The sequence below is a fragment of the Odontomachus brunneus genome, unplaced genomic scaffold (genome assembly GCF_010583005.1).
Source record: "Odontomachus brunneus isolate Ranch 3 - 2012 unplaced genomic scaffold, Obru_v1 Obru_scaffold_013, whole genome shotgun sequence".
NCBI classification, from domain to species: domain Eukaryota; kingdom Metazoa; phylum Arthropoda; class Insecta; order Hymenoptera; family Formicidae; genus Odontomachus; species Odontomachus brunneus.
The window spans coordinates 1,018,813-1,033,929 of record NW_022639463.1 but is presented as its reverse complement, the minus strand read 5'-3'; the positions used below and the strand labels follow the sequence as shown (position 1 = coordinate 1,033,929).

Here is a 15,117-nt window from a genome sequence, read left to right as displayed (position 1 = left end):
TATATATATATATATATATATATATATATATATATATATATTGAAAGAAATATATAAACACAGTTAAAGTAACTATTTGTGTTTGTAAATGTTTAATTGCATGAAAACATTTTCTTTATTTTTCATTATGTCCATGTGAACATATATAATTACATATGTATACATATGAAATTATATAGCAGAGAAAAAATTCATGTATATAAGTATATATAATTATATTTATATACAATTTTTAAATTTCTTTTTACTCTGGTTAATGCAGATACGTATCATATTACTGGATATCCTGTAATGATCTATCAATCTCACTTTTATATAATGTTTGTCATTTGGTCAATCAATATTTCATGAGCAATAACATTATTGCATTCGTGTTTTGCAGGTGAATATAAATGATCCTCTGCCAAAGACCGCATGTCTACACTGTATTGAACGATTAGAGGCACACCATGAACTAATGGAACAGTTCATGTTTGCTAGACGGAGATTAAACACAGACAATAAGACTACTACTGTAGCGTCCTCCTCCACAACAACTTCCACGACAACCGCTCCGACATCGAGCCCACCTCCGTGTTGACATGTGCAATGGAAAATAGCATGCCCTTTCGCCCAACACGCCACTCTCCAAGATCGAATATTTTCCGTATAATTTTTCATTTCATTTAGTCCCCTAAGCTGGTGAGCGATGAGTGTAAAAAAAAAAAGAAATGACAGGATCAAAGTAAAATAATGTCAAATTATACATTTTCTATATGACACGATGTTTTCACACGCAACATTACACATTCGTTTCAGCGACCAAGTATTCTTTCATAATATTAATGAGGTGTGAAGGCTGCATCATGCCAATGTGAAAGAGTGTAATGTCGAATGTGTCGAGATAGCTTCAATGACGCACGATATGCGTTTTTGTATATGTAGCATTGTGTAAAGGCAGCCCGTCGTTGATTTAAATAAGAAATCATATAATGCCATGTTGATCCTTTCTCACTGACCTGTATGGTCGGTAATTTGTAATAAAGTGATACCTTAGATGCGAACTGTTTGGGCAAACGCAATACTATCGAAATAATGGAATACACATTCATGTTCGAAGGAGACATTTGGTCTGTCCTTTTTAACTGCACTGTACTGGGATTCTGTAACTCGTTATTGGAGTTAACGACAATTTCGTTATCGTTGCGTAGCTTTTGTATACCATAGAAAAGCTGCGCAACGATAACGAAACTGTCGTTAACTCCAATAACGAGTTACAGAATCTCAGTACTGGTGCAATTAAGTTAAAGTGAGATAAAATAGATTTGTCTTGCTCTAACTTATTGCATCGGTGTAACAGTGCAGCTGAACAGACCTATTACTGGATATCTGGTAGTCATTCAGAGTATTCGCTTGTATTCTCAGCAGATGAGATTTTCGTCGGATGCGCCGATAAAGTCCGTACAGAACACGAAATCAGCGTATTGAGGAAAATACGACAATCTACTTTTCACAGTTCAGTTATGAAAGAACTAGGTATGAAAATTTAACATAAAGTGGATACGGATTGTTACGTACGTCTCGTCACATTAGGAATTTTATTGACGAGTGATACGTTCATTTCATCGACCAACGATGATTTTTAAGAACTCAAGAGTATGCAATAATAAATAGCAAATCGAATTTTTACGACCAATCTGTACAGAAAGATTGTTGGTTATAAAGCGCAATTAAGTCCGACCGAAACCGCCTGCAAAGTGAATTCTGTGTCTACTCGCATCGATCCAAGTTTCTTATTTTTTGAATATTACAATGTTTCTTTAGGAATAAATGGCAGGATAATTTCTCGCCGTTATTCCGAGTACTCGATACTGAATACGTCTCTTAGTCATAATCATAATATATATGTATATTATTTTACAAGTCTTATACAGCGTTTTTTCTGAAATGTGTTTTGTAATATTCTCTTTCGTTCTTTTTTTTTTAACGATACTGTTGTACCTTCGACGCATCAATTCTACTCTGGTGTACAAAGATAAATAAAGTATATAGTATCGCGATACACTACACTGTATAATGTAGAAATTTTTTAGTCTTAGAAAATTAGAGAGTAAAATTAAAATATGAAAGCTAACTTATGATGCATGTAAACAAAACAAGTCAATGTATTTTTTAATAATTGATTTGCGCTATCTCTTTCCCTCCCAGGTTTTCTGTTATGATTCGTCACGTCGACATACAAAATGAGTGTTAGAGGAGAAAATGCAGAGATTATTTGTATGTATGTATATATATATATACATATACATACATACATACATATATATATACATACATACATATATATACACACATATATATATGTATTGTGTCCTGTTAATGGTGCATTACGTTAAGTCAATCATGTTTGTAATCAATAAAAAAGAACATAGTTATCTTATTATCCTAATATATAAGTCCAAAGTACAATAACGTGAATATTTGTACAATTATATTATATTAACAAGTAGTTTTGTGTAAGTTTTACAGAGGTCTTAATCTGTTCATCTTTGTTTGTAAGCCACAATATAATAAATAATACGTATAACAGATTTTAAGTATAACGTGTGGAATATATAATTTCCGTTTTTTGGTTCTACCTTTCGTGGTCGTTTCGAACAAACTCGGCACCTACATAAATAAAGAGAATACAGAGGAGCAACGACTAGTAAGCTGACATCGTTTCTTTTTTTCCGTTAAGATAAGATTTATTTCTTAACTATATCCACTGACACAGTTAAATGTTATGTGAAATAATATTACTGTTCGGCGAGACACAAATCTGCCTTGTGCTTATTATATGTACTATTTCACATGTAATGTCATATGATTTACAGGGACCATAATTGTTTTCAGAAGATGAGGATGCATTTGTTACGCGACCATAATGATTGGACAAACGCATAGTAACAGATACGTGCTGTTCTTAAGTTTATAGTTTGACTTATTTGAACCATACAGGACTGCCACGACTTCATCAATAAAGATTTGTTGCAAAATATTTTTGCATTATAAATAAAAATCGTTAATTTAATAACGTAACTAATAATAATTTATAATTTTTATCAATTTTTCTAATTACCGAATTATAATTCTTTTGTAAAAAATATAATAATGCACATATTTTCTTAACATTAAGATAGAATTGAACAGATCATTCAGTTTAGATAATGTACACGCGAATTAACAAATAAATATCACTATAGGTGTACTATTGCGCTGTGTGAGTCTATGAGTAAACCTCAATCGACGTCAACTAAAATTCTACATATTGCCAATATCAGAAAAGATTATATATATATATTACATAACAAAATATATAATATATAGTGTACAATGATGAGGCAAAAGATTGCAAGATCTCTAGGATGATAAAATATGCAATGTTTTGTTCATACGAAAGTCGTACAGTCACTGCAACATTCGATTAACGCTCTTTTAACATAATTTCCCCTCTACCGACTTCGTGCAATTATTTCCATACGATATAAATTACCGAGAATAATAATTTGCATTAATATTGAAATGCATCCTCTGGTCTTCTCAAGACAAGTATATGCGCGTATGCTACTCCAACATTTCTGAAACCATTATACAGCGAAATGCGCAGCTACATCGGAGTAAACAACCATTAAAATCTGACTTGTGTCTGTAAACACACGCAATGTAAAATATGTACAATGTCGAGAAACCCAACATCTTCTCATTCTCCCTTCGGACTCACGTGTAATCGCATTCTCACATAAAGCACATTCGCGATTGACCTTTTATAAAAAAATATATATATGATATATATTTATGTATCTATATAAAATTTTTCACATTCTCTTTTTCATTTTCTCGGCCAACGTATTTTCTTACAAATTTATCCTCAACTCGACGGCGTTTGATTCGTATTTCCGCGAGTGTTTCTTATGATTAAGTTCCGATTCTTTTCGTGTCTTTTCTAATTTTGTAATGTACAGTATTCTCCGACATTGAAATACAAATATAAATGCATCTCCGACCGATCGTGACGATACGATATACGATGAGTGATCCAATCATTATAAAGAGCGGAGTGGTAGCAAGAGATGTAACATTGCGCGAAATCGGTAAACTGATAGTATCTCGTTGAGCTGCATTCACGACAAATTGTCACATAATCGAGGAACAAAGGGAAGGAAATAAAAGAAAAAAAATCGAACTTATCGGGAGCGATGTCGGGATTGATATACGCGTGTGTCAATTTCGCTTGTATGAATCATTGTGTGTTCGTATCTTTTGTATATGTATAGTATGGTCTCCTGTTTACTCGACACAGAGATATATGTATAAGAATTTATGTACACGGAAATTAAAATAGCGATCGATCGCTATTCTATCTTTTTCTCTTTCCTCTTCCGTTTCTCGTTTAGTCAGCAATCCCGCTCTATTTCACACACATATCAATATAGAAACATTTCTTCACTTGCTCTCCGTCGTACAAACAGTTTACTATAAATATTGTAATTCGTTTGCTATCCTCCGGTAATACATGACATTGCAACGTTTAATTATACTTCACCTTATTTAACTGAGAATCTTCTATAATATACACGTACATATGCAAGTCGTGCACCAATATGTTTTTCACTATATATATATATATGTGTGTGTGTGTGTATACACATATATATGCATGTGTGTATGTTCAAATATTTACATTCACTTTCTATGTACTATAAAACACGCAACGTTCTTTTGCAATATAGCTGCGTGAAATAACTGGTATTTCTTCGTTTCTTACGTCCTTTTATCTTTTTTTTAACACTCTTGTGAAAACAGCTCAACCGCAACTGGTAGTAATTATACTCTGGGGAAAAGGAAATAATAGACAGCTTAGATAATTATTTGTTCCCAAGATGTCTTTACAATAACTTACTATCGGTAACGCTCTTTTCAGCCTTCTCTGGTTTTCCGTTTTCTTTTTTTTCTTCGTAATGAAAACAAAAACGAACGACGAAACGATCATCGGATAGATAATTTGTACTTTGCGTCTGAGCAGGTGAAGTCGAGAATAAACACTTTTAACGTAAATTAGATCTTGACAAAATAATGTACAATAACACAATATTATACGAATATACATGTAACACATTATATATGTTAGAATAAATATATATATATATATATATATATATATATATATATATATGTATGTGTATATATATAATAATGTGTGTGTGTGTGTGTATATATAATAAATTACATATATATGTATATGTCACACACTAATTCTCTCTTTTTCTCATCTTGATAAACATGACCCTCCTTACGCTAAATCTTACTACTATATCTACAATTTATATTAATGGAGAAAGTGTGGAGGGGTAGTTATTTTTCTATCAAGCAATGTTACATTGGTAAAAATTGTCATGAATTTCGTCGTGATTGCATGATGCCCGTGCTATGTGACACTACTTTGATATTCCAGTTATCTTAAACATCCCCAAGATGTTTCACTTAGTGCTCAAGGAAAAAACTGGTCTTTCAGGACTGTCTATCACGAGCAAGCCTGTTGCATCTCTGCCTTGGCTGCTTTAACCGCTGAAACAGAATGTTTTAACATCAATATCATTCACGACGGATCTTTCCGCCTCATTTCACGAATCTCGAATCTTCGATGATGAATTATGAGGATCTAATAAAGAGTGAGAGTTACATTTCTAACCGAATGCATTGGTATGTAAAATTCAAAAAGATATCAATCTTTGTTTTACTTTAACATCTGCGAAACGCATACAAGATCTGTTCTATAATTAATGTTATAAAAGAGAACGTTGTTTTATCACGTCACAATAGAAATGTATCTAATAAAGTCAAATTATTAAATATCAAATACGACATGAAGGAATAATGAAACTGATGATGGCGAAACGAATAAAGTTGGACAATAGATCGTCGAATTATTCACCTTCTCGTTCTCGCCTTCGTAGTTTCTTCCGACGTCGCTCTATAGTGGCTAGCTCGACTTTTACTGCGTTATAAGTTTTCCGCAGCTCGGTTAATTTCTGCTGTAACACTGCTATCCTCTGACTGGCGTCCAATTCAGGATCTGTCGAGAGACAGCGATAAGAGTAGATTAATTAAAAAAAAAACTAACTTACTTGACTTACAATTTCATTAGATTACCAAGGTTCCAATTATAAGATATTTCAATTATAACACATATTAAGATATATTATAACTTAGTAAGAGTTATATATAAAATATCCTTAACATGCTATTATAATATTTTTTTAGTTATGTGTATATGTGTGTAAATAAGCACATCTCCAAGTGATATATATATATATATATATATATATATATATATATTTGAAACTATTCAACGTACCCAGTTCCACGTAAAAGTTATATTTCGTCGGTCTCGGTGATCTCGACGAATAGGTAGCGGCCAGATCGGTAACGCTGGTGATGTTGGTGTGAGCAGTCGGAGCGGTGTTGACAGTGCACAAGTTGGACCCCTCGCTGGTATCGTCACTATCACTGCCTGCACCGTATCTACCGCTGTGTCTGCTATTAGTCTGCCTACCAACGGGTTTCTTCGGTGCCACTATGCCGCTGCACTCGGAGTGTTTCCGGTTTCTCTTGCGTTTCTTAGGTGACGATTGTATATCGTCGCCGATCGAGCGTTTAGCCGGCGGTTTGAGCGTCCTATCAGCGGAGTTGCTCTCAGAGTTGGGCAACGTGTCGTCTTCGCTGAAACCCGGCCCTTTGCCGGCGCTATCGTTGTCCGCTTCTGAACTGTCGCGATTCAGCTTGATATTGTCTTCAGAGGTCGGCGACGAGCCGCCAGTTCTCTCCTCCCTTGGCGAGCCGGTGATATTGGAGATGCTCGAATCGGGAGTGGTCGGTGGTGTATTGTCCATCACCGGTGCAGCCTCGTTACTCTCTCGTCGTTGTGGCGGCAATAATGCCGGTGGCATGTGCTGCTGATGCTGTTGCTGATGCTGCTGATGCTGCTGTTGCTGCTGCTGTTGATGCTGCTGATGATGTTGAAGCTGTTGTTGTTGCTGTTGCTGCTGCTGTTGGTGTTGATGCTGTTGATGCTGCTGCTGTCGCACATTCAAGGATGGATTCTGTTGCATCGGCAAGGAAACCGATACCGTGGCCTCAACGGTTTTCGGTAACGACATGCTAAGAGTGGCGACGGTACTGCTGCTGCACGTGGTATTCTGGCCAGAAGTGGGCGCACTTGCGAATGGCATCTCCATCAGCACTATGCTACTCTCAGTGACTTCATTCTTGGGGGAGTTGCAGGCAGGATCGGCACTCGCTTGCTCGATACTCTCGGAACCCGGCGGAGCCGGTGAACCGGGTATCTCTTCTTCGCACAACAGAGAATTCATCGTCTCACCTTCTTCGTCAGTCTTCGAAACGGATGACGCTAGGTCGGACACTTTAACTTCTGTACATTCTTGCTGCTGTTGTTGCTGCAGTTGTTGATGTTGGATGTTTTGCGAGGTCTTCGACATCTGTGTCCTCGTGTATCTCTCTTGTGCGTCCTGCAGACGATCCAACTCAGCTCGTAACTTGACATCGAAGTTGGACGTCGACACTTTGACATCGTGCAGCTCCTCGTTGTCGATCACAAGTCTTTGTTCCGAATCGCTGCTGTCTGTGGAATCTAAAATGTCCTGGTTTACCTGCTTCTTACGGGTTTCGATTCTGTCCTTCTCTGTCTGCTCGATCGCCTTGTACTCCTCTTCAGACCGCTTACCGACTTCGTTCTCCGTGTTCTTCCAATTGTCATCTCTGTTGACTTCCTGCAACTTTGTTTTGTGATCAACGACGACTGTCTTCGCTTCCACGAATTTTTTCAATTCCGCTTCCTTCTTCAGTTTCAGTTGTTGCAACTCCTCCTCCTTTTGCTTGATCGCCACGCGCATAATTTCCCTACGCTGTTCCTCTTCGTTCATCATCGCGGTCTCCTGCTGCTGCTCGCGCTTCTTGTCTTGTTCGTCCATTTCCTCATCTTTTATTCTATGCAGAATTGTAATATCCAATTTCTTGGATGCTTCCTTCATTACTTTGCGCGTCGTTACGTCGGCCACGACATCATCGTCCAGATTCGCCTTTTTGTTATCTTTGGCTTTGTTGCGGAACGCCATCGCAGCCGCCGATAACTTCTCTTCGATCGTGGACGTCGCCGGCAGTCTCGCGCTTATGGGCGCCGGAGGCGTCACGATCGGTAACGGAGCGACCGGAGCGATGTCGAGCAATTTCGTGTCTAGAAGCCTCAGTTCCGACTGTGACTGCATGGTCGCGGACAACTTGACGACGTACTGTTTCGGATCTAAGGAGTTGTTGCCGATCGACTTATTGTTACTGCTCGCGCTCGTCATCGACGTTTCTTCCTTCGCACACTCAACCGCGCTGGTGATGGTCGTCTCGCTCTTATTGTTCAACTCCGTAATATCCGACAATTCGGCGCCATGGAACGGGGCCTCCTGCTGGTACGAGAAAGTGTTATCCTGTTCCACTTCCGATACCTCGGTTTCCGATATGATTAGACGATCCTCCGAGTCATCGCGCGTACCTTCGTCCTCCGCCGGCAAGTCGCTGAACAGAAGATTCAAGCCGCTAGAAGCCGCTTTGGTTGATTCCTCCACGACCGTCGTTGGCTTCACTTGTTGATTGAACGATGGAGACTCGCACAGCTTGTCAAACGCGTCCTCGCACACGGATGGCGTCGTCTGAGAGGTTGATTTGCTGAGCGATTGAGAAATCGTCGCCGGCGCCGGCGCCGCTTCGCTCACATCTTCGGATCTTTTGTTGGTGAAAAGTTTTCTCGGTTTCTTCGGCCGGCTTTCATTGTCCGACTCCGTTTTTACTTCCCTGGCTGGCGTCGTCGACATCGGTGTGACTTTCTGCTTCTTCTTTGGACTTTTAGGCTCGTCCTCGAACATCTTTTTCTTCAACTTGTCTTTCTCACCGCTGGTGTCTCGCTTGTTCCTCACCTCAAACTCAAACGGTTCCGGCTCCTTAAACTCGTAAATGTCTTCTGTGCTCTCGACTTTTGTCTCAACGACAGCTTCCACTTTCGGGGTCTCGACGAGTTTTTCCAATTTGGGCGACGCTCGACTGATAGTAGCGGCATTCTCCTTTTCGTCCATCTTCACGTCGTCCTCTGGTTCTGGCTCCATCCTAACCAACTCCATTTTCACCGCTTTATCGAAACCCTTCAACTCAGATCGTATCTGATTGAGATCGAAATCTCGACCCTTAGGTTGTTCCTCGTCGCTGTCGGGTTCTGATTTGATGCCCTGCGACTTGCCGGGTGTCCTTCTCAAACGTCTGCCCTTACGTGGCTCTTCCAGATTGTCCTTCTCGTCCTCAGCATCACTGACGTCTTCCGCCTTTATTCTCTCTTCCACTCTGTTTCGCGCCTCTTTCCGCTTTCTCTCCTCCGTGCCTCTCAGTCTGGTCTTAGTTTGCTCGGGCTCGGTGGTGTCGGAATCATAGCCGTCGCTACCCTCGCTCTCCGACACGACAGATATGTCTGTATGACCAGACATTCGTCTGGTGCGCCTCCGGTGCTCTATGGTGCCCGACAACTCTGTATTTCTACTGGTTCTGGTTTGCCGATTGTTTGCGGGCGTGGCGGGACTTTTTGTTCTGGAACTGGAACTGGCAATTGACAACGGCGTACTAGCCCGGATCGGTTGCGGTGTCGTCTCCTTATCCTTATCCTTCTCTTCCTTCTTAACATCCTTCATGGATGTGGAGGACGTGGCGCTGGTGGACATAGGAGCGACACTCTGCGCCCGACGACGACTCTGCGACGCGTTGGTCGTTGAATTGCAGGCACCTTTGGCCGATTTATTGTTCGGCAAATTCGTACTGGGGGTTTGCGGCCGAGGTGTCTTGGTACGCTTCACTCTACCTTGAGCATGTGTGTAGTTTTGGGCGATCCTGGACGGCTTGATCCACTCATCGTATCTGGTGTTCCAGCCGGTATAATGAACGAGATACATCAACTCTGCGCCATCCTTCTCTATCTCGAGCACTTTCGCTTCGTACGTAACTTTGGACTCATGCGTCGGCCCGTAGTAGACTTTCAGTCTGTCGTGGACGTCGACAGGACCTTTGTAACTAGGCGCTGTCTCCGTGAGTTGTTCGTCCGCGCGCAATTTCTCCGTCTCGTATTCCTTACGTTTCCTACCGCGTTTCTTTAACTCCTCATCGGTCAAACGTCGTTGTTTAGACAATGTTTTCCTCTCCGCTTCCTTGGACGGAGTTCGCGTCTCCCTGCTCTCGGTAGTGCCTTTATTTTTCACGGTATCGTCTTTCGCCTTGGACCTCGTTTTGGTGGCTTCTTCTTCCTTCGGCTTTTCGTCCTTCTTTTCTTGCTTCTTGTTCTCCGTCTTCTTCTTCTCGACTGCCTTCTTCTTGGTCTCCTCTTTGCTCTTCGGCTTGGCTCGGCTGGACGACGCGTTCGTGCCAGAGGATAACGTGGAGGAAATCGACGCAGCTGATTTCTGTGATTTTTCACCTGTGCTTGACGACGACTCGGTCTCAGCTTCTATATTCACATCGCTCTCTTGGCCACTCGCGTTACTTTCCGGCTCTTCTTTCTTTTTTATTTTTACAACTTCCTCCTCCTTCGCCTGATCTTTCTTCACCTCTTTTTTCTCCTTCTTTTCTTCTTCCGCAGCCTTCTTTTCGTCTTCTTCCTTGTCATTCTTCACCGCTGGGACTTGGGGCGGTATTGGGGTATTTCTGTCTTTGTCGCGGATCAGACTTCTTCCAGGTCGTTGTTTACGCGTGCTACCTCGCGGGTGATTCACCATGGTGCAACCCAACTTTCGATAGAAATCCTCAAAGGAATGCAGGAATTTCTTATAAGCTTGTTTCACGAGGTTATGCGTGGATGGTGAGTTTTGCATCGCAAAGCTAAGCCGTCGCGTTATGATCTTCCATTGATTCTGATTTGTGACGCGGTTATAACCACCCAGTTTGTAAACCGCTCGGAATAGCCTATACAAATCGATGTCTTCTGATCCGATCATCGGACAGTTGTTTATAGGCGTACCACGATCGTCCATAAATTTGTACAACTGCGCCACAAAGTGGTCCTTCTCCTCGCGTGGCTCATCGTCCGAACTCTGAAAAAACAAAGCAAGATTTCTACACAATTGTCGTATAAGATACGAAGGAAAAGTGCGAACAAAGTCAAAGGATCTTACATCCGAGTCGAGCTCTCCGTCGGAGTCACTGTTCCCGCTGGAAACTGAGTGGCCGAACAAGGAATCCCTGTCCCAATGAGGTGGCAATTCATTTTTCTCCAAGAACAGAAGCGCTTTCTCGACCGCGACCTTCAGGGTGCTGTTTTCCACTTTATTGACAAGTTCCTTCGTGAATTCCGTGGCTTCCTTTTTAGGTACTGTATAACTAGAAACAAAAAATCAATCGAGGATGATGTAGGATACTTAAGCGATAGCACAAAAGCACGTGCACGTGACTATACGACAAAAAATCTTCACTCACTATCTCGCGTCCTTGAAAGAGCGCACCAGATAGTCGTCTCTCACGCGTATCCTCACGGTATCTTGGGCGGTGGGCGCGACGACCAGTCCCGGGAACCAATTGTCCTTCTTCTTCTTGTCACCGAGCTCCACGCAGACCACTCTGCCAATCTCCGGCTCCGTTTCCATTCCCTCCTTCGAGCCTCCGATGAAGCCGGAGTCGCGCGAATTCCTCGGTGGGCTGTCTTCATCTTCGCTGCTTTCGTCTCTGTTATCAGGCAAAAACAAATATCTCAGACCGACTGATCCAGAATCTCTGTTATACGGAACTTTTCCGTGGCACTTAAGCGCACTTACTGCGCTTGCCTTGATCGTCTACCCCGTCTACCCCCGATCACAGGAGTGCTAAAGTGTTCTGGATGAGTGAGCGGTAGCTGGTCCAACGTTTCACTCTCGGCAAAGTGTCGTCCACTTTTAAGACAGAGCGCGGTCCGCCTCAACGTCGTGATATCGCCATCGTCGAAGACTACAGTATACTGACTGCAGTCTTGGATTTTGGTAATAGTCGCCTCCACAAATTCTTTCCGATCTCCATGCCTAGCTTCAACAGAGGCACCGACTCTTAAAGTCCCTTTTATTTGGTCGTCGGCGACCGTAGCAGTGCCCAAACCTTGTTTATATGTCACACGACACTTTACCGATCGCACCACCTTACGGATTTTAGCTTCGCAGAAGGCACCCTTGTATTTAGCGCTTACTTCTGTACCCACCGATAGGTACGGTGGATCGTCTCCCTGTTCAAACAGATATTTTAACGTGATAATACCACAAGGCATTGTGTCGACAACGTTGTAATGGTGATTTATGTATCAAGCCACTCGTAATGCAGGTTCCACAAGCAAGAAATCTAATGAGCGTGAAATATCAACGAGTTCTTGGAGATACATAGAAATTTTTACTTTATATATTGCATGCACATTATAACATGTATGACGTCGTGCACGAGACTGTGATAGAAACTATAAAGCATAAGAAGAGATTTTAAATGAGGTATTCTAGTATGTGAAGATCCGTTTTCAAGACGATTTTTGGGAATTAATTTCAACCAAATGGTCAAATCTACAGAGTTATTGTTTTGTACTGACATTTATTCATCTTTGAAGAAACATCTCAAATTTTGTCAAAGCTTTTTACTCAAAATTGGAGAAAATACAAGTGGACGAAACAGGTCACGCAGTCTTTGGGCGTGTTGACTGCCGCCGTCTTCGTCGTCTAAAATAAACGAGTTTGCTTTTATTTTGTTCTTTATAAATGTGGCTATCGCCCGAGCAAGAATCTTTTTGATATCTTTAAAATTAATATTTTTATGAACCGCCAAAGATTAAAATTTTTTAGTAAAAATTGGATTATTTTTCAAGCGCTGCCATTGTGTCAATTTTTCTTCAAATTATTTAATTCTAGTTCGGGCGATAGCCACATTCATAAAGAACAAAATAAAAGCAAATTCATTTATTTCAGATGACGAGGACGGCGACAATCAACACGACCGATGGAAGACGATTTTACGGCGTGATCTATTTCGTCCACTTGTATTTTCTCCAATTTTGAATAAAAAGAGCTTTAACAAAATTTGAGATGTTTCTTCAAAGATGAATAAATGTCAGTACAAAACATTAACTCTGTAAGTTCAACCATTTGCTTAAAATTAATTCCCAAAAAATCGCCTTGAAAACGGGTCTTCGTAATACCTTCTTAAACAAAGCAAATATCTTTTTTTCTTCTCTGATATCAAACACCACAATTACCACAACTTATATTCTAATTGCTTGTTTATATTCCAACACTAAATAAAACTATCTAATCTTTAAGATGACTATAAATGTATATATATACATGAAGAAAAAAGTTGTTTATATATTTTTATGAATCTCTATATATTTTTGTAAGTCTCCTTTTTACCCTTCACATTAATATTATTGGGGTAATTTATAGTTTGTGGCTATCAGTATGTTAGTGTGTGGTTACATTTAATGTAGTAGTATTGCATATAACAAGACAAGAAGAAAATGTTAATATTTGCAACAAATTTTTCTTATTCTCTTTGTATACAGCATTAGGATAAATCATAAAACTCAAACAGCAGATAAAGATTACTAACTAGTAATTGTAACAATTTGCATTAACCCATGAGTATTCATTATCAATAAGTAGCAACCAGAAACAAGAATATTTATAATTTTCATAAAGTATACAAATGAAACTAAAGCGTAGATAATATATACATGTGAACATACACACACTCTTGTCTAAAAGTAAAATATAAATGTATTAATATACCATAAATAATGTATTCTTAAATATAAATTTAAGAAAATTGAAAAATATTAAACTGTCTGTACTATTTTCCCAATAATATTTTTCTCATTTAAAACAAGGTTGCCGCTTGACAAAAAAATTGATACCAAAAGAAAGATTCCCAACATGCTGAGAAGAATACACAAAATATAGTTAAACTACACATTGATGAGAAACAATTATAATTGTATAATTGTATATTTGCCTATTCTATGTACTATATTCCGCATTGCACAGAGAATGAGGATGATAAAATATATAAAATTACACAGACCAATGGTAGGCATAAGGATATTGAATTAATGCATCATATTGACCAAACCAGTGACGGGAACGTGTTTCTATCAGTCACACACCGACCTCGAACACATTCCTCGTACTCGAAATAAAACGCACATATGCTCATGCTTCAGATAGAGCAGGAGTACAAGGGGAAGGAATACATTATTAAACACGAGTTTGGAAAAGATGTACTTAAAAGAAACGTTCTACACGTGAAATGTCATTTCGGCACCGATTCGCGGTGCCGATTGAGCGCCTCGAAGTATTCTGTGCGGCCTTTCGCGCCTAGAAAGTACGATCGTCTGTATCGGAATCTTCCGTGTATCAGCGAAGTGAAAAGAGAAAGACAGAGAGACGGACCGAGACAGACAGACAAACGGACGGACGGGACGACCGACAGACAGGCAAGCAAGCAAGCAGACAGAGAGGAAAAGAGGGAGAGAGAAACAGGAGAAACGGGAAGAGGAGAGTTCGCGTCGCGACATTTTTCGCTCTCTCCGCAAGTGCATCTCCCGCCTGTGACAGACATTGCCTCGCGCCAAGAAAGACACCCGGAACACTCTCGCACCCGGGCTCGCCTCCAAGAGACGTAGACGTAGACGACGCAGGAAAGAGGAAGAGAGCGAGTGGACGAACGCGAGAGAACGAAAAAGAGACAGAAAACCGGGGAAAAAGACAGAACAAGAGAAGCTAACGAACGAGCAAACGCGAACGAGCGCGCGCGAGAGAGAGAGAGAAAGAGAAGTATACAGAAAGGGAAGGAGAACGGCAGACGAGGGGGAGGAGGGCAGAGAAACGGAAAGAGCGCGGATACGCGTTCGCGCGGCACGTCATAACGGGGACTTGGCGAAAAATACACTGGACAAAATGGGCAACAACGAAGCATGAGGGAAGCGACAGTAACAGATGCACACGGTCAGCACGAGAGCAAAAGGAAGGAAGGCCAGCTCTGGCTGGCTGGCTGGCGGCG

The 15,117-nt window shown here is 40.5% G+C and overlaps 2 protein-coding genes across 3 annotated transcripts in view; one reads left to right on the top strand and one right to left on the bottom strand.

Moving 5' to 3' along the window:
• LOC116841121 overlaps positions 1-2,186 on the top strand; it is a 4,331-nt gene extending 2,145 nt beyond the window's left edge. Inside the window, exon 3 of the mRNA XM_032808681.1 lies at positions 383-2,186. Coding sequence (XP_032664572.1) covers positions 383-580 — 198 coding nt within the window. The 3' untranslated portion in view covers positions 581-2,186. The remainder of the gene's footprint in view (positions 1-382) is intronic.
• Positions 2,187-2,593: 407 nt separating this feature from the next.
• The window catches only part of LOC116841118 (AT-rich interactive domain-containing protein 4A), a 13,224-nt gene continuing 700 nt past the window's right edge, over positions 2,594-15,117 (bottom strand). Inside the window, exons 1-7 of one of the 2 annotated variants that reach the window (XM_032808676.1) lie at positions 12,181-12,304; positions 11,868-12,107; positions 11,533-11,778; positions 11,232-11,436; positions 6,377-11,150; positions 5,954-6,094; positions 2,594-5,586 (exon numbers count right to left, since the gene is read on the bottom strand). In XM_032808676.1, the coding sequence (XP_032664567.1) occupies positions 5,543-5,586; positions 5,954-6,094; positions 6,377-11,150; positions 11,232-11,436; positions 11,533-11,699 (5,331 nt within the window). In that variant the 5' untranslated portion in view covers positions 11,700-11,778; positions 11,868-12,107; positions 12,181-12,304 and the 3' untranslated portion in view covers positions 2,594-5,542. Of the gene's footprint in view, positions 5,587-5,953; positions 6,095-6,376; positions 11,151-11,231; positions 11,437-11,532; positions 11,779-11,867; positions 12,305-15,117 lie in introns of those variants that run through there. The other variant, XM_032808675.1, reaches the window with a different exon arrangement.